This window comes from Macrosteles quadrilineatus, unplaced genomic scaffold, assembly GCF_028750875.1.
Source record: "Macrosteles quadrilineatus isolate MER2022 unplaced genomic scaffold, UCM_ALF_1.0 Scaffold_2__2_contigs__length_208266976, whole genome shotgun sequence".
NCBI lineage: Eukaryota > Metazoa > Arthropoda > Insecta > Hemiptera > Cicadellidae > Macrosteles > Macrosteles quadrilineatus.
This window is the reverse complement of record NW_026542595.1, coordinates 91,031,477-91,054,370: the sequence shown is the minus strand read 5'-3', so window position 1 is coordinate 91,054,370 and position 22,894 is coordinate 91,031,477. Positions and strand designations below refer to the sequence as shown.

General features: G+C 34.1%; 1 protein-coding gene across 1 annotated transcript; it reads right to left on the bottom strand.

Annotated features, from left to right (window-relative positions):
* Nucleotides 1–776: 776 nt before the first annotated feature.
* Nucleotides 777–2,178, bottom strand: LOC128984582 (serine hydroxymethyltransferase-like). Its single transcript, XM_054403921.1, has one exon. The coding sequence runs from the start codon at nucleotides 2,157–2,159 to the stop codon at nucleotides 777–779; it is 1,383 nt and encodes a 460-aa protein (XP_054259896.1). The 5' UTR covers nucleotides 2,160–2,178.
* Nucleotides 2,179–22,894: the final 20,716 nt, after the last annotated feature.

Below are 22,894 nucleotides of genomic sequence, written 5' to 3'. Positions count from 1 at the left end.
AAGTTTTTCAAGCTATTGCCAAGCTCGTACCTTAAATTTCTACTAGTGTCGTTAACACTATCTTTACGCTATCGTTGCGTAAACTACAATTTATTTATATGTTACCATATTACATATGCTTGAAATAAACGGAAGAAAGCCTTATTATTTATATTACTTAGTTTGTAATGGTAAATCATCAAGTCACTTTTTGTATGACGAAACTTTATGTGTTACAGACTTTGGTCTTAAGTCTTTAGACGAGTTTATCTCTAATTACTCAGCAAAGCCTCTCGCCCAACAAAGTTGTGTCGGACCAACAACAGTTAGGAACTAGTTAGGGTCATCACTGCAGTTGCAGGTGTGTTGTGACGGCACATTAATGATTCATTGGACCATCAACTTCCGTCATTATCCAGGAGAATGCGATAATCCTTAAGTGATCTTACGATGGCTCTGTAAACATTATTATCTTACTTTTACCCTAAAAGGTCTGGTTTAATTTTTAATTCATAGATAATATTTTACAGATTTTAAAGAGTCTAGTCTTTATTTAAATTAACCTAGATGATTAAAAGCGCAGCCGTTTGACTTAGACTCACTATTGGGACAAAACTATCAACGGTTCTTATAGGACACATCCAACTTTTAACATAAAATTTTTCTCTATTCATTCAATTTGGAGTTTGTTTGGAGGTTGCGCAATATGTAAATATATGATTATGCTGGAAAATATTATGATGTAATAGTTTAATATTTCCACATACAAAAATCTGTTGACCATTTATGGTCTTTCTTTATATGCCATCTTGAAATTCGGGGACGGGAAACCGATCAGCAAAGTTTTCAACTTCTCGTTTAAGACTTCTCACCTCAGGAACGAACTCTTTGGCAAAGATAACTTTTTTAAACTCGAACATTTTAGTTCCAGATACTTTCAATACCCGCACTGCTAGCTTGATTCCCCGGTCTATGAAGTCCGCTACAACCTCCATATCTGTTTCGTTCATGCCCCGCGTAGTTAGTGCTGGCGTGCCAAGTCTCAATCCACTGGGGTTCAAGGCGCTCCGATCTCCCGGCAGGGTGTTTTTGTTGCAAGCAATGTTTATCTGTTCTAAGATGTGTTCCGCCTTTCCACCATTAAGACCTGTAGGACGAATGTCAACCACCACCATATGGACGTCCGTGCCGTTGGTTACGATTCTGTACCCTTTCCTTTGCAGTGCAGAGCTAAGAGCTTTGGCGTTGAGAACTATTTGTTGAGCGTACCTTTTAAACTCTGGAGTCTTCGCCTGCAGAAGTGCCGTAGCCACTGCGGCGATCTGGTGATTATGAGGACCACCTTGCAAACCCGGAAACACAGCTGCGTTAATCTTATCTTCTATGTCATACATGATTGGTTGGCCGTTCTTATCTGCTTTACGGAATCCTCTACGGTAGAATATTAGTCCCGCTCGCGGACCACGCAGCGTCTTGTGTGTCGTGGTGGTGACGACGTCACTGAACGGGAATGGTGAAGGAATCACGCCGGCGGCGACCAAACCCGAGACGTGGGCCATGTCTGACAAGAGGAAAGCATCGTTTTCGTCAGCAATCTCGTGGAATCTCGAGTAGTTGAGACAGCGAGAGTAGCAGCTAATACCTGCAATTATCATCTTAGGCTTGAAGAGTCTGGCTGACTCGGCCAACTTGTCGTAATCTATCAGTTCGGTCTTGAGGTCCACCTTGTACGGCATTGATTCAAAGAAAATGGATGTAGCGGAGATACGCTTTGATGACGTCATAAAACCGTGGCTCAGATGTCCTCCGTCGGGCAAGTCCAAGCCCATGATCCTATCGTGGGGCCGCAGCAGTGCCGTGTACACAGCCAAGTTGGCCGGCGAACCCGAGTACGGCTGGACGTTCACTCCCCACTCGTAAGAATTGAGGTTGAACGCTTTCAACGCTCTGTCTTGGCACAGCCGCTCGATTTTGTCTATGAACTCGTTGCCTCCGTAGTACCGCTGGCCCGGCAGCCCCTCGGAGTACTTGTTTGTCAAACAGGAGCCGAGACATTGTAGCATGGCTACGGCGATGTAGTTCTCTGACGCAATCATCTGCAGGCCCCTTCGCTGACGGCGTTTCTCCCGCGAGATCAAATCAAACAATTCTGGATCGGACTGGTTCAGCGGTGAAGTCATCAGTGATGTTCCGCGCAGAGCCATGATCTTGGGTTTCTACGTAATAAGTAGTAACACTTACAAAATAGGACTTTTCCTACTTAATAGAAACGTGCACTGGACACAATTTAATTGACACATATAGGAGATGTGGTTGCATTGAGAATTACATAATGCACACAGTTCTTGCGAGTGATAGTAGGATTGTAATTGGTTAAAACAATGACAATGTATCACACACTCCACAATTGGAGAATACCGCCACTACAGATTCGTTTCAAAGCCACAATGTGCTCCACCAAGCATTATTTATGATTTACTGATACCTCTTCCTTCATTACCTACTGATATTGGTAATTAAAAAGGTGATCTTTTACAACAAATATAAGCTACAAAAGCAAATAGGTAGTTATAATACTTTTCATACTAGTTCTAAAACCTTTTGCTAATATTTTTTTACATTGAATGAGGCGCGCGCAAGTAATCCACAAGACACCCGATTTTTAATAAATCTTTTACAGTAACAGCATTTCACTTTTGGAAATCTTTACCCTACATTATCAGGTGCCTTTAATTCCGTTCTAGACTAACGGCGCGGCGCGGCGGTGCGGAAAGCGTACTACCTCGATAAGATGGGTGTAGCTTGGCAGAATGGCATGAGCTAGGCCTAGGAGTGGCAGAAGGGCATGAGCTAGGCCTAGGAGTGGCAGAAGGGCATGAGCTAGGCCTAGGAGTGGCAGAAGGGCATGAGCTAGGCCTAGGAGTGGCAGAAGGGCATGAGCTAGGCCTAGGAGTGGCAGAAGGGCATGAGCTAGGCCTAGGAGTGGCAGAAGGGCATGAGCTAGGCCTAGGATTGGCAGAAGGGCATGAGCTAGGCCTAGGATTGGCAGAAGGGCATGAGCTAGGCCTAGGAGTGGCAGAAGGGCATGAGCTAGGCCTAAGAGTGGCAGAGAGTGAATATCTGTGCGTGAATGTTGAAGGATTATGATTAAGTCCCTTAAGTTTATATCTACCATTTAGTGGAGAATCTAAAAGCTTTTTTATAAAAAAAAAACATTGTTTAGTTAATGATCATATTGACGAGGTTAACTGTAAGAAAAAGCGACGTGGTCCTAATGTTCGCATCAATTAATAAGTATATTCGTTCATTCATTCTCTTATTAAATCCACTTGATGTTTTTATAGTAGGTTAAATTGAATAAAAAGCATGACACTAAAGTATAAATTCTCATCATCCTAACTCTTAACTAATACGAAACTGGTTTCAACTCTTAACATCATTGAGTTGTAGGCTATTCAGAAGTAATAATTTAAGAATAGTTGTACACTGTAATGAGATTGATTCTCAGGAATGTTGTATTTCATTGCCAACTTGTTTTCCCCACTTTGGCACGTTGTGTTTGGCAAGTAATACTGACGACGCTGCTGTTGAGAGGCACACAGATGATCATACCAGTAGCTAATGGCCAACTAAAGGTGCATCAATCGATATAGCGTGGTGAATATGTTTCTATGCAATGTCTCTTACCGAACAAAAACATCAGGTCTACTCGCATGTGTTGGAGATCACAGTATTTATGTTAAAGAGCGATGTTCTGTTCAACTACAATCTCGATCGAAGGGATGGTGAAAAATATGAAAACACTTTTAGTGGAAGAATATTAGGAAAATTGACCTAACAAATTCGAACTACCTAGAAATTTTGCACAGCTGTTAAGTAAGCCATGTTCTTGAAAATGTCAAAAGTCCCCGGAAATCCCTGCTGTGCTTCAGCCGCCATCTTGGAAAATGGCGGCCAATTTTCACTTTTTTGACAATATTTCCCAAACTATTGGTATTAGAGAATTTTTGTAAATACAAGAGTTAAAGAACACCTAAAAATACACATTTTTTATATTACAAGGTTTGCTCTATCTCTAACGGCTATTGAGATAAATAATAAAAATAGTTTTAAATTTAAAATTCCCATGTTATTCTTATGAAGGAAAAGAAAATTTTTGCAGTTTGCTTATTTATGGATATATTTTTATCAAACTTGGCAAACTTATTTATTTTATACTAAGCTAATGATATTTAACATAATTACACCCTTTATAACCCTTCCAATAGCAGTAAACGTAGTACTTGTTAAATTTAAAGTTATTTAAATAGGGATTCTATCTTTCATTTTTAGGAAATATTTTAGTAAAAATCCAGGCAGGCAAATGGAAATTCATTTTTAGACTCGATTGTTAATTTTTCCTTATTAGTATTAAAGAGAAATGGAAAATGATGGCCGATTTTTTTTTAATGACTCCTTAATTGTCAACATAATCAAAAATTACCAAGAGCTAAATAATATTCGCTACTAAAAACTGAAAAAAATGTTTGTATTTTGTTTATTGATATTGGCAGCACTTTTTAACAGGAATATTTGACTTGTTCATTGTTAGTCAGCTGACAGTATAATAAAGTATGATAGCTGAGAATGTTTGTTTGTTTTACAGATTCTGAAGTTATTTAATAAGAATGAAAGGCTGTTTTTAAGTGTGTTCGTGTTTATTTGAAGTTGTTTTATTATTTTTCTGTGTACATTGTTAACGTTGTGTGATATATATAACCATTCCAGTGTCATTTAATTAAACATGAAATGTGCAATATGTGAAGTAGAAATTGAAGAAGATCAGGTAATCGTGGAACGAGGAATAGAAAATCTAATTCAATCAAGCATAGATAGAGGGGATGAGAAACATATAATATTTGAAGCACTGGGAAAAGTAACATTACACAAAACTTGTCGTAAAAGCTACACAAGAAAGAGTACTTAAGTTTCAGAAAACAAAGAAAATACACGACCATCATCTCCTAAGGTAAGTGCAGTGCTCAGATCAGGTAATTTTTGATAATGTTGACAATTAAGGATTCATTAAAAAAAATCGGCCGCCATTTTCCATTTATCTTTAATACTAATAAGGAAAAATTAACAATCGTGTCTAAAAACGAATTTCCATTTGCCTGCCTGGATTTTTTCTCAAATATTTCCTAAAAATGAAAGATAGAATCCCTATTTAAATAACTTTAAATTTAACAAGTACTACGTTTACTGCTATTGGAAGGGTTATAAAGTGTGTAATTATGTTAAATATCATTAGCTTAGTATAAAATAAATAAGTTTGCCAAGTTTGATAAAAATATATCCATAAATAAGCAAACTGCAAAAATTTTCTTTTCCTTCATAAGAATAACATGGGAATTTTAAATTTAAAACTATTTTTATTATTTATCTCAATAGCCGTTAAAGATAGAGCAAACCTTATAATATAAAAAATGTGTATTTTAAGGTGTTCTTTAACTTTTGTATTTACAAAAATTCTCTAATACCAATAGTTTGGGAAATATTGTCACAAAAGTGAAAATTGGCCGCCATTTTCCAAGATGGCGGCTGAAGCACAGCAGGGATTTCCGGGGACTTTTGACATTTTCAAGAACATGGCTTACTTAACAGCTGTGCAAAATGTCTAGGTAGTTCGAATTTGTTAGGTCGAATGGCATTTGAATTCCTAAAATTCCTGGACTATTTTGGAAATTCGATGAGCAGGAAAAAGAGTGCAAGATGAAGGAGTGTGACGGAGCTAGCCATATAGATATTTGGTGGTAAAAATATTTTAAAAAAGTATTACAATCAACCAGAAACCTTGGCCAAAGCCATACAGCATTCGTCGAGGTTTGAGAAGAAACATGTCAGAGTGCCGAAGAACAAGTTGGCAATGAAATACAACGTTCCTGAGATAAAATCTCCTTACAGTGTACGACTATTCTTGAAAAATTACTTTAAATCCGTTTTGAATATAGCCTACAACACACTGATGTTTAGAGTTAAAGACAGTTTCGTGTTAATCAAGAATTAGGATGATGGGAACCTCTATTTTTGGGCCATACTTTTATATACAATTTAACAGTATAAGAACATCAAGTGGATTTAATAAGTGAATGAATGAACGAACATACTTTTTTATTGATGTGAACATTAGGACCACACAGCTTTTTCTCACAGTCAACCTCCTAAATGTGATTATAAACTAAACAATGATTCTTTTTACCATGCTTCTCAATTTTCAACTACTCTTACAAGTTAAAAGTGTTGAATATTTTTAAGCTCAGGTGAACACTAGGAAAACATTCCAGTCCAGTACAAAAACTTTCAAAACTAAACAAGTGTTAAACAAAACTCAAATAAACTGTAAAATACCTATTAACCTAACCTAACCTCCCTACTGTTCCTTCTCACACATTGTCAATACCACGATCACCAGCGGCTGACAAGCAGCCTAGTGTGACCCGGGCAAAAGCCGCTGCTGGTTGGCGCTGGTGTCAGCCGCTGTCTACAGAATACCCACCCCCACATGTCTAAAAGTTGGACTATGTTAATAAAAGTTCATTTTAATGGTTTCTAATTGTCACCATGGATTTATTAAATTTTAAATCTTTTAAATATTTTCATTGCTTGGTTTATTATATAGGGTTTTAAGCAACAGTGTAGAGACAATTAATTAGAGAAATTTGTCAATCAAATGAGATATAACAAACGCAAAACCACATTTAAGAGTATTCCAATTAGAAGTTAGCTTACATTTTATGGGTTTTTCAAACTACAAACTCTTTGTGTTAACAAATTCGTACTCTAAACATTTTCATAATTATGTGTCTACCATTAATCAGTGTAATGCTAATATTGGACATTCAACCACTAGTTTATGTGTGATTTGATTTTAAAATAATTGAAAGCACCATACTGACGTATGCGTTTTGTTCCAGATACCAAGGCCTGAAAAACTTTGGTAAACACCACACTAAGAGAGAATGAAAAAACATAACAAAACTACTACTTCCTTCGACCTTACTTCCTTACTTTGTTTTTTTATGTTCCTTACTTACTTTCTTAGGTACTTCCTTCGAATCGTTACTTTATCTTTTTATGTATGTTGTTTCTTTTGTTTGATCATCGTCCAAATGGAGTCATTATTTTGATGTATTGTTTTTTTCTGTAACATCCTTCCATTTCGAGTTTTTAATAATTAAAACAATTATTGGACATGTTTTTAATTTTTTTTCTTTTCTTTAATTGCATTTGTTGTGTACATATAACAGGTTCATGTTGTTACACTAATTTAGACTATTCTATAATTCTTTTGTAAAGAAAAAATAAAGAAAAAATAATCTTTACTTAGTTGGTCGACTGACTCTCGATATATATATGTATATATATCTTCGCAAAAATGAATTTATATCACGCCTATATGGAATATAAGTATTCCATAAAAGTGTGAAAACACAAAAAGTTGCCCCCTGATGGGGTATGAATGAATTAAATTAAATTTAATAGAACTTATGAGGACATTAATTACACAGAGCCTGCGCAGTGGAATATATGATCTTGTGAGTGTAGGCCAGTATAATTAAATTACCTCAGAAGGCCGTATAGGGATCGTGAGAGATCTGATAATGGTCCGCCTCCAAACACCTTCTTGATCTTAATATTAACACTTCTTAATGATTAATACCTTTATTTTTTTGCAAATATCCCATATAGGAAATAAGATATTACCGTAGTAGCCCACTCATGGTAAGACCTAGACGCAGGACCGATTTTTTTCTTAGTTTTGAGGTTCCTAGAGGCCAGAAACACCATCCGTTCAAATTCATATATATATAAAGGGTGTTCAAAAAAGGTGGGGACATATTTTACCTAGTGATTCCTTAGGTCAAAATAAAGAGAAAATCAAGAATAACATTTTCCCATAATTGTAACCAGATACCCGCCATTTTGTATTTTTTACATAAACATTTTTATCTTTTAATATTTTTAACCGATTTTTATGCAACTTGGTATGTATGTTAAGGTAGAAGAGACCCGTGTTAGAAAAAAAAGTTCATCTTGATTTCAAAATGACAGCTATTTAAAATTGTTATTGTTAAATTACTGGAAAATGGCTGGTTTATGAAAAAATGTCAAGAACACTTTTATATATCATTCTAAACAAAATAATAATAGTAAACTAAAGGGACAAAATCGTAATCCCTAAGCATACATATTCACGCACACAAGTTCACTCTCTGCCACACCTAGGCCGAGCCCACGCCATCCCTCGAAGCTACGGTCATTCGAACTTTCAATGCCACCATCAGTCTTAAGCTGATTTATAAGCACCTGATGGCGACGGGTAGGGATTTCCAAAGCGAACATGTTACTGTAAAATATTTATTTTAAATAGTTGTCTTATGGGAAGGATTGCACACTCTGTACACGCTCTTCTTTGGTATTGTCAATGTATGGCGAGGGTGCACACACAAATGTTGTGTATTGCACTAATTTCCTTCGAGGCACTTAGAGAAATTTCGTCGATCAATTAGTATCTTTAAACTAAAGCGAATCACCTTTGTTGTTTGGGAGGTAGAAATATACACATTGAAGGAATTTACACTTCTAATTTTGATGAGCATGTAAAACAGCAAGCAGCACCCTTCTGATTTTTCTACTTGACGAATATACAGTAAATTTCATGACAATAACATCAGTAAAACAACAAGACTTTGCACCGTTGTAGAAGCAAATTACCCCCAGGTTTTTTATCACTGATGGATTGTTAAATGCATGCTTGAAGAGAGCCAAACTGATATGTTCTTTTTTATGTACAAACGAAAAAAGTGTAAACTCATCCCTGAAACCACACGGGGTACATATGACAGGACAATCATTATTTGGAAGTAGCTCTAGGGATATGAATGGTTTTTATTTATTTTTGCAATAATACAACGTACGTCAACTTTAATTTGGAAAAACCTCTACGTAATTTCTGCCATAATTTTCCCAGGACATTGTTTTAACTAATTTCCTAAATCATACCCCCCAGCACGAGTAGTTCCAATCTCTAGAGCCGGGGTAAAGACATACAAAAGATGGAGGGATATAGACATGACATACTATGACTATTCAACCAAAATTATCATTGATGATAAACTTCCATTATTAAAAACTGTGACTATCCAGTTTACTCATATTTTCTTATTAAAACATTAGCTTATTCACATCAATTAAATATCATCACCTCTTTTGTGTCAAATCGATATCTTAAAAGTTTGAGTAAGGTTTGCTTTGTTGTAAATTTTCTCTAAAACACAGCGTTTACGATATCATTGCACGTTACATTTTCCGCTAAAACTGCCATAGAATAAACATAGTGTTTATTTATTCTGTTGCAATAATCTATCTATATATTAATAGGCAAGCATGTTTCTTTAAAACCTTTTTTCTCAGCTCGTGTGCATCGTAGGGAAAATCTACGCATACTGTTAGAAAGCTATTTTCCTGTAGGTGTGCAGAATCCCTTTTTAAATTAAAATAGGCTCAAAAATAAGCACAAAAAATGAATTTAAAATTTTGAAAAATTTAACACGGATATTATGAGTTGCCATGCTGGTGACGAAATAACAACGAAATGTAAACAGAAAATCAAAACAAATGGAAGAAACTCCAATCACATGTTCTATTCAAAGTGTGGAATGAAAATAAAGAAGTCTGTACATTAAATATTTTTGGTCGAGTTTCGACCACTGGACGACCTCTAGTATTCATTAAGAGATACCTACTCGAACAGCGCATTGATTAGCAAAACATTGTTTCAGCGTTTAAAATTGTTTAATAATTATTACTATTTGAACAGGTGTTTAAATATGCATGCAAATAATAGACAGGCGTTATTTAGAGCTTATTTAGAAGCTCTTCCCAAAGTAAACAAAACGTATGTAAACATTTGGAAAAATAATCTAAGCTATCTTAGTTTTACCATAGACAAAAATAACTTTTTTCTATATTTTTTTTTGTCTATGATTTTACGGTTTAATTGAAAAATTCTGTCAGCAAACGAATTGCATGAAAAATCTATTACAAACCGGGTTAATTTGGTCTCATAATGAGTAAATAAAAAATCAAATAAACAGTTCTAAGTTAATAGTTCGAAGAGTAAACGTATTGTATTTGAGCCAGGACGGAAAATACAAAATTAATGATCCTAACACTTTAAGATAGTACTAGAGGACAAAATTATATAACTTTGACACTTCATCCATGGTAACCAATTTGTTTGGTATTGCTTTTAGGTAAACGATTGGAATAAACTATGAAATATATTTTTAGGTCATGTATAAACCATATTTCGTTACTAGATTTCTACAAAATATTTATAGTATTGAGTAATTTCTGATGTTTTTAATTCAACATGGTACGAGGAAATGCCAAGTTTTGTAGCAAAAAGGAATAAATAATGAACGTTTGTATTATATTTGATTGAGTTTTTCTTATGTTTTAATATATTTTTATTATGCTCATAAAAAGTGGTAAATTACGGGAATATTTATATAATAACGTCTCTTTCAAATTAAAGCTTAAGTTAAATATTTTCGTCTAAATAAAATTGTTGAAAAAGCCTACATTTCAATTTCGGTCCACACGCGGATAGCTTTACCTGACAAGGGATCGTTCTGGTTTACGTTTTGCATGCAGCCAATCGGATTAAGATGGAACTAATCTGCAGCGTCGCAACCTCTCCCACGGGCTCCATTACAAACCAAGCCATTTCCTTACCTGGAACACGTTAAATGGCCCGTTAACGAGCGTTAGTATAAACTTCGAGAACTCTAAATATATATTAATTGAGATTAAAAACAATCTCTTACTCACTCACTCTATTTTAGGTCACATTTAATTGTGTGCTAAATCATGTAATATGTATGTATAGCCATGTTCGTCTTTTAAAATATAATCTTTTGCATAAAAAATTCGAGTTTAACTATATGTATTTCTGAACTAAATCTTAAATTTACTAAAACTGTTTTAATTACTCTGTTTATGAAAAATTAATTTCCATACAGATGCTTCCATACAGATAATTTCCTATCTGAAAATTTGTGATTACCAATCTAAGAAAACAAATGATTTTTCCTGTCTTGTCTCATCACTATATCTTACCCAAATAAACTAAGGTTCCGTTTAGCTTAACAGGAGCACTAATGTTTGTATTATTTTATTACGATAAACAACTTCAATATATCAATGCTGTAGCCATTTAAAGAGGATATGAAGACTGCAAGACTATGAAATAGTATTCTATTATTTAGTACTAAGAAGCTTTGTATAATTTTTTTGCATCGCGATTAAAAGTATCATTCACTACTCGTCACGAAAGATCCATTCCGGAACTTGATAGTTGTTTCCAATCGAGGAGAAATATGGTTTTATTTATACAGAGTGTCCCGTAACTCTCTGGACTAATGTATAATATATGCGTTATTGCCTAGGTCAAGACAAACACATTTTTCACCATAGGAACGTGGTGCTTGGTTTTCCGTCCGTCTGTATTTATGAGATGTTTACAAAAAACATTAAATAACTCCTAAAAGGAGATTTGGCAAAAAAAGTTGATCTTATTTATACTACCTATTTGTGTTTATAACTATACAAAAAATCATGAACCGTTTCAAAATGGAGGCATTTTAAAATATTTGATGCTGAATTTCGCTAAAACCGCAAGAGACAAAAAAGTTAGTAAATTTTATTTAGCTATCAATGATACATTATTTATTAAGATTGGATAAATAATAACAGAGGAATGTGTTCTTTTCGTAATTCATGACCACTTCTCTCCATTTAAACAATTCTAATACTCCTTTTACATTGTCTAAATATCTTTACAATCATCTGTTATACGTCAATCAGGAGTTTTAAAACATAACAGCTGAATGAATCATTTGTTTTTGTTATTTATAAAAGTATTGTTGTCTGAGCATTACTTCAAGTCTTTACTAGTTGCTTGCGATTCTTACAACCTAGTTAAAGTAATTATATATTGTTTTTTTCACGTTATTAGGTTAGATGCTTAGTACTGAATGTGACCAAAATGAATACTTACACATCAGAGGAGTACTGTGACATGGTCTACCTTTTTGGAACGGCTCGTGGCGTGGCAGTGCAATAGGAGCGGCGAGATTGTATGCAGAACACTATCCGAAAAGGCAATGTCCTAACATAAGATATTCTGTGCTGTATACAACAGATTGAAGGAAACGGGGACCTTTAAGGTAAATATGAGTGACACTGGGCGTAATACATCAGTTCGTGATGTTGAGTTCAAGGAACTCATTCTTGATCGGTTTGGGACGGATCCGTCAGTAAGTATTAGAGCAGTAGGGCAAGAACTTGGTTGTAGAAAGAACACTGTGTGGAGAGTTTTATAAGGAGATAAACTTTACCCATACAGTCTCCAAAAAGTACAAGCCTTGAATCCAGAAGATTTTCCCAGAAGGTTTGAACTGCATTCGCTGGTACTTGAAAAAAGACTTAAATAACCCTATATTTCTTGAAAAACTTTTGTTTACAGAAGAAGCTAGTTTTACCAGGGATGGGATGTTTGACAACCGAACAACGCATGTCTGGGCAGAACATAACCCACATTTTTTACACCAAAGTAATAAAAATGGTTATGCAGGTTTGAGGTCAATACTACATAATAAAATCATTAACTTCCAATCCTCCATTAAATTTGTAATCAATATACTAAGTAACGGCAGTGGTAAAAATTATTTATTTACCTAATATATGGTTGAAAATTTTAGTAAGTGTCTAAAATAATTAAACTTAAATTACATTTAACATAATTAAGCCAGAAGTATTGTAAAGTAATTGAAAGCCAATTTCCGTCGTCAATAATGTTCTAAACCCAGCTTAAAACATTTGTAGAAAAGGAAGCTGGTCGAACCATAGTTCGATAGGTGCAGTTAGGCAAATTATTAGTAGTAGTTAGGTGAGTCCTTGGCTCAGTCAATAGAGTGACGGACTATAATCACTAAGTGATGTTGCTGGTTCGCATCCTAGTCGTGGTTTATCACTAAAGTTTACTCCAACTGTACCGGTGTTCGCCTCTTACTTTGCTGAATTGCAAAAGGTCTATTTGGACGTGCAAATATAATATTAAGAGATATTGCAAGCCTAAAATATCAAATGATTATAAAAGGTACATATAAAATAGATGGTCATTTAGTACAATTATTGATCAATAGTAAACCGGTTAGTAGTTAATTGAGTTCTATTGGGATTGTCGGAACAAACAAGAACCAATCTTGATATAATCCTCATTAGCATATCAATCATACTTTGTACGTCAAGGGACCAATCGACGCTTAATTTCAATACTTATCATTATACTCATCAAAATACATTGTACGCTTTATGTACAAGTACAAAGAGAGAGTAATACAAAGGGCGAAACCACTTCCACTGTGGCTACAGGGCTGGGAAAATAAGGTGACACACTTATTATGTATAAAAGCGAGTTTAGAATGAGTTTTCCAGCTGTATTCACAACAACTTGTAAGTAAAAAATATACGAAGGTTACTTTTAACAAGATTAATTTTTAAAACCTAAAACATGTGAATAGAGGTTTATTTAAGACACATTGGTTCCTAACGCTTGGTTTAGTTTACAAAAGATATATTTGCACCAATAATTTAATGGATGTATTTATTTTCATGCAGTACACGGGTTCGTCATTATAACTTCAATGACATCGTACTTTTTTTGAAAGAATATTTTGTTGGTAGGCAAAGGGAACTCTTCTCTGGCGCAACAAGTAGGCAGGATCCAATATTCAGCTTTGGTATTCAAATGAGAAGAGCAATTGAATCGCCTAATCCAAACATGCCTCGTCTTAGCTCTGGGGTGTTAGGTGATTGATTCAGTGTAAAACTGCATGTGATGGTTTCAACTCCAGAGACACGTCTCTCTCGAACAATTTATAGGTAATGTTATAATTTATTGCCTGCCATGGTCTTTCTGAATAATTAATTGATACCTACAACATATGTTTTATTCTTTATTTAAAATATTGTAAATATTGTCATTGTTCCCTTTGTTAAATACAGATCAGTTTATTAATTGTCTTTTAAGTCTTGTCTTTGATATTTTTAATATTGTGAAGACTGCTTTAAGGACAGTTATGCAATAACATTACCCTCGTGATGAAGAGTTAGTGACTCTGCTAGTCAGGATAAAATCATAAACAGTCGACCTCTTACGTTTCCATGGATCCTGGAGACCCCGAGCCGTTAACGCCCAACCACTTCCTCAGGGAAGCATTTGAGTTCCCTATTATTGAAGACAACCTTTGTAAGAAACAATTAAACCGCATAAGATCACTTTTGGACAGTTTTTGGAAGCGTTGGATCCACGAATACCTGCCCTGTTTAACAAGACGTTGCAAGTGGCACAAAAGAATAGAACCACCTCAAGTAGGCGACTTGGCTATATTAGTAGATGAAGATAACCAAAGAAATTCATGGCCTCTTGGAAAAATATCAGCCATTTACCTAAGTAAAGATGGTGTTATAAGAATTGTGGACGTTAAAACAACCAAAGGCATTATCTATTTCATTAGAAAACATTGTTATAAATTGACATGCTCGTTATACAAAAGAATACTTATGTGAGCAAATGATGCAATTGATACTTCAATATCCTGATGGCATGATTGGAGCCAATTTAAACTATTGACAAGGATATTTTGTTTTGTTGATAGAATGTGTATTGGTGTGTCATAGAAATTGCGTGGCTAGCATTTGGTCACGCTCGCCTGATTTTTTATGCTCCACATCTATTATAATTGTACATTATTGACTTAATGTGTATCACGTATGGTGCATTGAACCTTGTATTCATTCCTTCAACAGAAAAACTTTGAAAAAAGTAATTATTTTTGTGTTTGATAAATAAAACTATAATTGTTTATAAACATAAGGTATCTATATTGAAAATAGGTGTCATTTAAGCAGCTACTAGACTGGAAATTTACAAAAAAAAGGTCATTAAGTTAAATGCCTGAGACATGACTCAAAACTTATTTAAAGGTTAACTATAATTTCATCCAAAAATCAGTATCACGGATACAAATATTACTAATTTGTTTACAGAAAAATTACAAAAAATAAAAACGTGTTATTCTCTAATTCGATCACTTTGTTTAAAAACGGAACCTACTAAAACCAATTTCGAAATTTAAAATTAAAACTGGATTCTTGTATTCACTCAGGTTTGGTATTAAGACGGGCTTTTGTGGGTTGCGTGTGGGAATGATGGATGTAACATGGTGTAATGAGGTGAAGAGATATTGTAGGCATAATGACGCCGCATCCAACGAGCGATGGAGCGATGTAGCGACTCGACACAATGTGTACGGAGATCAATAGATTCTTGCGAGTATCATTCTAAATATTACTACACATTCGGCTTCTAAATAACCCTCTTTAAATCAAACCTGTTTATCGGATACTGAAAAACATAACTTTATTATTGATTTATTTTTAAGTGATAATTTAATAATTTGTGAGAATGTACTACAGCTGTCCTAATGCATTTTTTCTTCTTGAATCAGTTTGAAAAACAGCCAATTTTACGTTTCCTATGTTTTCTTACTCCGAGGGAGAACTGAACGAAGAAATATGCCAAGTTTGTTTTAATTGAAGTATATTAATGGAAAACGGCCCGTTTGTATAATTTGCAAAACAAATAAATCTAATATCTAAACTGAGGTTATTTTCGTTTGTTGATTTTTAAAGTTAACCTTGTTTGTGCCATCGACACAACAATGCAACTCTGTTTCAGCTTTAAAACAAGCAAACCTCAATTTTTTGGATACGGTTTTCTGCTATCGTATTTTTTGTTGTTCCACTTTCCAAATCCTGTAGACTAAATAAAATGAACGCACTTTTTCAGTTAAAAGTGCGCATGTTTATAGGTTCTTCTAATGCACCACAATTTAATCAATTGACAACAGTTCAGAAGTTATTAACAACCTTGTATTGGCCTACCAGTGTATGGACAAGAGTTTGAAGCTTCATCAATGCTTCATCGATGGTTCTTTTGCGAAAGCAGTAATAACTTGGAAAGACTTGGGGGACTTGGTGCATCATAATTTTTCTCTATTAAAAGTGTCACCTAGCTCACTAGTTGAATATATAAGGATCTCCTTAAGTTATGTCAACATTCCAGATTCTCGACACAGCATATCAACATAGTTTTTCAATACAAAATGAACACAATCCCCTCAGAGTGAGATGTGGAAACCGATAAGAGAAGTCAGAGTCGAGTTGCCATTCCGTATTTGACAATCATCCGTTACCACTCATCGATCAAAGCTATCACTAGTTTATAAGATGAATTGAGCGATCGTGATTGATAGTCTGTGATAAGCGGTATCAAGACCGATTGACGCTTTTGGTTGACACAGTGAAGACATCACATAAAGGCGACGACTAAGATTGAATATAATCGTTGAAGCCTTCATGCATATTGCTAAAGTCGATAAACGTATTTCTATAAGGTATTATCTACTAGAAGTGATTTATTTCATTTGGTCTTTGTATTCCTACCTTTGTTTACCAAATGTCACTTTCACTGTTTAATTTCTATAACTTTATATTACGAGTACATGGTTTCTTATTTAGCTGCGAATTCCAAGAATAAGAAAGTTATTCTAATTTACATTGGGTTCGTTGGTTTTTGCAACAAAATATGAGATATTAGTTTAGATGACACAGATACTACTAACTAAAGTTGAAAAATCGTAATGCTATAAGGTGTCGAAAATAAAGAATCGTGCACCGTGGTGTAAGGAATGTGATTGTTGTATTAGGTTTTAATAATGAACTAGAGGTTGTCCAGTGGTCGAAAATTCGACCTTAAATATGTAATGTACAGACTTTTCTATTTTCACCTCACGCTGTAAATAAAACATGTGATTGGAATTTCTTCCATTTGTTTTGATTCTATGTTTATATTTTGTTGTTATTCCGTCACCAGCATAAAAACCCATAAGGCCCATGTGCATTTTTTAAAATTTTAAATTAATTTTTTGAAATCACAAAAAGTACTTCAAATAACACTTGTAATAATATATTTACACTTATAATGTTTACTGACAATACGGTAAATACATATAAAAATTGGTAAGTGATGATCGATTTCTATTGGACAATCCAATCATCATCAGACCCATCAGGCGAATGATTCACATATTGGGTTTGATGATTATTGAAGTGTCCAAACGAAATCGATCACCACTTACCATATTTTATATGTATTTACCGTCTTGTCAGTAAACAGTATAAGTGTAAATATATTATTACTGGTGTTATTTGACATATTTTTTGTGCTTGCGGATAATTTAATAACACGAACGATGCTGATCAAGAAGTTACTTATTAATGTTTTGTTCTTATTTTTGAGCCTATTTTAATTTATAAAGGGGTTCTGCGCACCTACAGGAAAATATATTTCTAACAGTATGCGTAGATTCTCACTACGATGCACCCGAGCTGAGTAAAAAGGTTTTAAAGAAACTTGTTTAATAATATATCGATTATGTCGTAGTATTTCACTCTCTCTTTTTTCAATAACGGTACATATTATGTTTGCCAGATACCCATATAACTTAAAAATATTCAATATCACAATGATTTTAAGTGCAAACGATAATGCATTTTTGAATAAACGAATCAAAAAACTTGAATATGAATGCATCCGGTCCCATTAAGTGTTTTCTCATTTATTCACATCGAAAAAATTAGATGTGGATTGGAAAATTTTTTGGACAATATCAATAGATTTATAATTTTTCCACAAACAAGTCTCATCACCTTCATGTTGTGTTCTACATCTATATACTACGTTAACTCCACTAAGAGCGATAGAACTGTTGGATGCGTTTTTTCATAACAAAATGTCCATATCTGTGTGGCGGGGAATAAAGGTTAAACACCTGCGGAATTTAATATGTGCGGTAAAGTGACGAGCGTCATAGAGGACTGTGATTTATTGATGCAGCTTTTTAAACAGAGCTTCATAATATATTACAAATTCTCACGAGGAAACGGGAAACGAAGTAATGATAAAACTAGTTCATATTTCAATACATAGGTATTAATTTAGTTGTTACGTTTTCTCTTCTTAATCGGACCATAGAGTTTTTTTTTTATGTAACCAGGAATCTTATAAATAAAATCCAACATTTATTTGACATTTTCAGCTATTACTGTAATATAAAACAACTTCCTCTAAAACAACAAAAAATATCTTGCGAGGAGCAAATACTAAAGCGAAACACAGTGGATGGCTGTCATGTATTCCTCTGAAAAAACTTAACTTAGATCTTTCTCCACTGGAGTTCAGAGATGCTCTTGCATTAAGATATGGGAAAACTCCTATACACCTCCCCTCTTCGTGTGATGGTTGTGGCAAAAAATATGGAACATGCCCTTGACTGTCGCACAGGTGGTTTGATAATAAGAAGATATAATGAGGTAAGGAAGCCATGGGGAAACTGTGTTCGAGAACCAATGATCTCTGAGCATGGGTCATTTGATACTGCAGCACTAAAAGCAGACTTGGCTTGTAGAGGTGTATAGGAGGTTCAGACGGAAGCATTATTCGATGTACGTGTCGTTGACACTGATGCTCCGTCGTACTTGAACCTCCTATACGAAAAAGTGTTGGAGAATGCAGAAAGAGAGAAGAAGAGGAAATATTTAACAATAACAGAAACCAGAAATGCATCTTTTACCCCACTAGTCACGTCTGTGGACGGAATGCTGGGCAAAGAGTTTCAGACCTTGCTCAGAGCAATGGCAGAACGCCTAACAGAAAAATGGAATAAACCTTACAGTTTAGTGATGATCTGGATAAGGGTAAAAACCATCTGTGCGACGTTAAGGGCCAGCAGCATGTGTCTAAGGAGGACAAGGAAGAAGTGGAGGACCTTTAGAGAGTTTGAAGATGGGGCTGGAGTACCAGTTATTTATTAATTTAAATAACAAATGTTTTACTATTTTTCCATGTCAAAATTGATTATATTAAAGTGTTTTGCTTTGTTCAAAAATTACTGTACCATTTTTCAGTTGTTATTTTACATCAAAATTCACGGTATTTCCCATAGAAAATTGCATTATTTGGCATTAAGGACAGTTTATGTAATGGAAAATATCATATCCTTGCTTTATTTTCTGTATATGTGGTTGCTTGTAAATCTTCATAATTTCAAATATCTTCCTAGTCGCTGTTAGCAGATAAGAAAATACCTCACATATTTATCAGTGATTTAGTGTCTGGATTATACATAATAAAGAGGTTGAATTAAAAATTGAATTGTATCTTGTATAACAAACGGAAACATTGTAATACCATTAAACACCTTATGTTGCTGGCCACAATGGACTAATTAAGTATTCATGGATTTGACTTGAGGTTAGGCTACTCTAATTAGTCTTCAATATCTCGTGTCAATGATATCCCCATAGAGAGGTTCTCAGTTATGCTAATTATCAAGGGAATTGTCAACATTTGTGATCCATAATACATACATAATACATAATACTATGTTCGTAGTGACATTTCAAGAAATATACATATATTACAATTACTTTACATTGATCAATCATCATATGAAAGGTTTTAGAAAAACAAGGGTGCAAAACAATGTCGACAAGGTAGGGGGGGGAAGTATAGACAATTCCCATCGTTGTACATAATAGCGATAGTAGGTTCAAAGTAGTGATAGTATTAATAAAACATATGTGTGGGAAATTATCCAAAAATTTAAAATATAGATGAATTAAATATACACAAATTAATAAAACCACAATAAATGAAATCCATTTAAAAGCTTTTGTCATTTAGATATGACCATGGATTGGTAAGTGACTAACTGAAAATGACAATACGTAATGAACGAACTTAGGAAATGTTTAGGAATTTGGACTTAAAATTGTTAATAAGTATTATATAACTTCTTGATCAGCATTTTACACGGAACGTAAATTAAAGATACGTCTAATAACACTTAAAATATATATTACAGTTATAATAAGTATTGTGTATCAATCAAGCAAATGTGAAAACATGATGAACGTTTGTCCCAAAATTACACATTACCCAGGTTTTTAACTTTACGTAATTATATTTCTTAGTACCTAGACATGAACCGTGGACGGATTATAAGTCGTTAAAGTTAGCCATAACACCAAGTGGTCGTAAGAAAGGCGCTAGAGTTTAAACTACCAAACGAGGTCTTAATCTTCATTGTGTTGTGTTCAGGACACTTATAGAGTCATTGGCGACGTCGTATCGTTGGCACATTAGAAACGAAACATTTACAGCCAATAAAGCCAATAAAGATAAGAGTCCAGCAATAAAACAGCCATCAGTAATGTCTACGTCATGTCTTCTTCATGTTTAGCTTTCATATTGAATAGAGTATTGGCCATAAGTCAATACTTCAAACGGTAATTTAAGTAATTTCTCACATAAATCAGTATTGCGTTGAAGTAAAGAGTATTTCAATTTACAGCATTTTGTAATTTTTTTATTTCATGAACAGTCAAAATGGAAAAGAATTAGTCTTCTCATACACTGTATATTTTACTAGCTCACCACAATCACTGTGTCAAAGGTACAATTAAATCCAAATAAATACAAAACCAGGCTTCGGAATCATTAAAGTAACTTTTGAAAATCCTATCAATGGTTATCATTTTTCAGTTATGTTGTTTTTATTTTGAAACAAGTAAATTTTAGTACTTTGTTAGCGGGCTACTGAAATCTTCTTTAACTAAAAAAATAAAATCTGTGTAGTAAATCATTTTTTTATTTTTTTTTATAAAAAAATGTTTAGAAAAAAGAGCCGATTGGTCATAAATTTGGATCTAAAAAAAATGGTACCTTCATCAACCCCATAGCCATTTTATGTGCGCAATGAGTTGTTTTTGAGAAGCTGAAAACTATATTTAATCAAACTGGTTAAAAAGATTTGGAAACTCACAAAAATCAAATGGGTTTCATGGAGTAACTCAATACAAAGCTATGGACTACACACGAGTATTTTACTCCCATACACATATCCTTATCATATTAATTCTCTTCAATGTAATCATATCCATGTTATGTTCAGACTAGGCTACAAACTTAACACGCAGTTTCATTGAAAGAATATATTTTTTCATTAGAGCAGCAGCTGGCAGTACGGCGACTGGGGAAAGGTGGAAGATGACACATCGTCCCCGCGAGACTGTCCATTTGTCACAATATACCTGACGGTGTAATTTACTTTTAAGTAGCAGTTTATGTTTTAATAAGCGGAGTCGCTATTCAAAAGTAGTGAAAAATTTTTAAAAATTAAAAACTTTGTTTGTTTGTAAATTATTATAAATGCCACTTTTAAATTATAAAAACCACACAGAACCATTTTTAAACATTAAAATAGGAAAAGAATATATTGCTTACTAGTCCTCGACTCCAAATATTTCCCTATTACCTTCTAAAACATAATACAATACGGCAATATGGTATTTTCCAATATTACTTTGCCATAATTCAAGAATAATCATGTATTCAGTATTAATATACAGGGTGGCTGAAAAGTAACTTGCACCCACCCCTTAGCTTTTCACCCATTTGAGATATTTGAAATCTGTTTGCGGCAACCTTCTTAGATATGAGGGGCTACAATAATTATGGTCAATTTTGAAAATTTTGCCCTTAGGGGTAGCGGGGGTAGGGGGTAGCTCAAAATTTTCAAATGACAAGTATAGTCGAGTTTGGTATCATTTTACAGGCCTTGACAAAACATAAACATTGACATAAAGAAACCCAAAATCGGCTCACTAATAACAAAATGGCGCCCTAAAACGTTTCAAATCGAAATAACCATGAGGGTGGCAAAAGCATTAACTCGCGCCTTGCTCTTTAACCTTTTGACTATTTGAGATATTTGAAATCGGTTTGCAGCAACTTGTTTGGATATAAAGGGCTACAATAATTATGGTCGGTTTTGAAAATTTTGCCCTTAGGGGTAGCGGGGGTAGGGGGTAGCTCAAAGTTTTCAAATAGCAAGTATAGTCGAGTTTGGTATCATTTTGTAGGTCTTGACGAAACATAACAATTAACATAAAGAAAATAGAAATCGGACCATTGATAACAAAATGGCTGTTCAAAATTACTTTAAATAACCATTGTCTCAATCATTTTTAACTGCCATTTTGTTATTAATGCTCCGATTTCTATTTTCTTTATGTTAATTGTTATGTTTCGTCAAGACCTACAAAATGATACCAAACTCGACTATACTTGCTATTTGAACATTTTGAGCTAACCCTTACCACTACCCCTAAGGGCAAAATTTTCGAAATTGACCATAATTATTGTAGCCTCTCATATCTATGAAGGTTTCCGCAAACCGATTTCAAATATCTCAAATTGTTGAAAAGTTAAGGGGGGTGCAAGTTACTTTTCAGCCACCCTGTATAGATAACACAATTACGTGATCTAAAAACAGCTAAAGAAGATAAAGAAGGAAATGGTCTGTATTGTTTGTTTTCAAAGTGACGGCTGTCTGCTGTTTTGATGTAATTTTTCCGAAAGTTGTCTTTTTACATTTTTCAGTGTACAAAATTTCATATTCCTAAAAAATAAACTGTGACCAGTAAAAGGAATTTCATGCTGAATAAACTATTATCATTTAATTTTTTTAAGCATTATAGTTTTCTTTAAGTATAAACTTTTAAAATGTACCATAATTCTAAGAAAACTGATTGCTTGGTTTTTTGTCTGCATTGCCTGTTATTATTGTCTGTTAGTTTTTCCTTGAATAGCATACTTACTCAAAGTTTTTTTCAAGTTCAG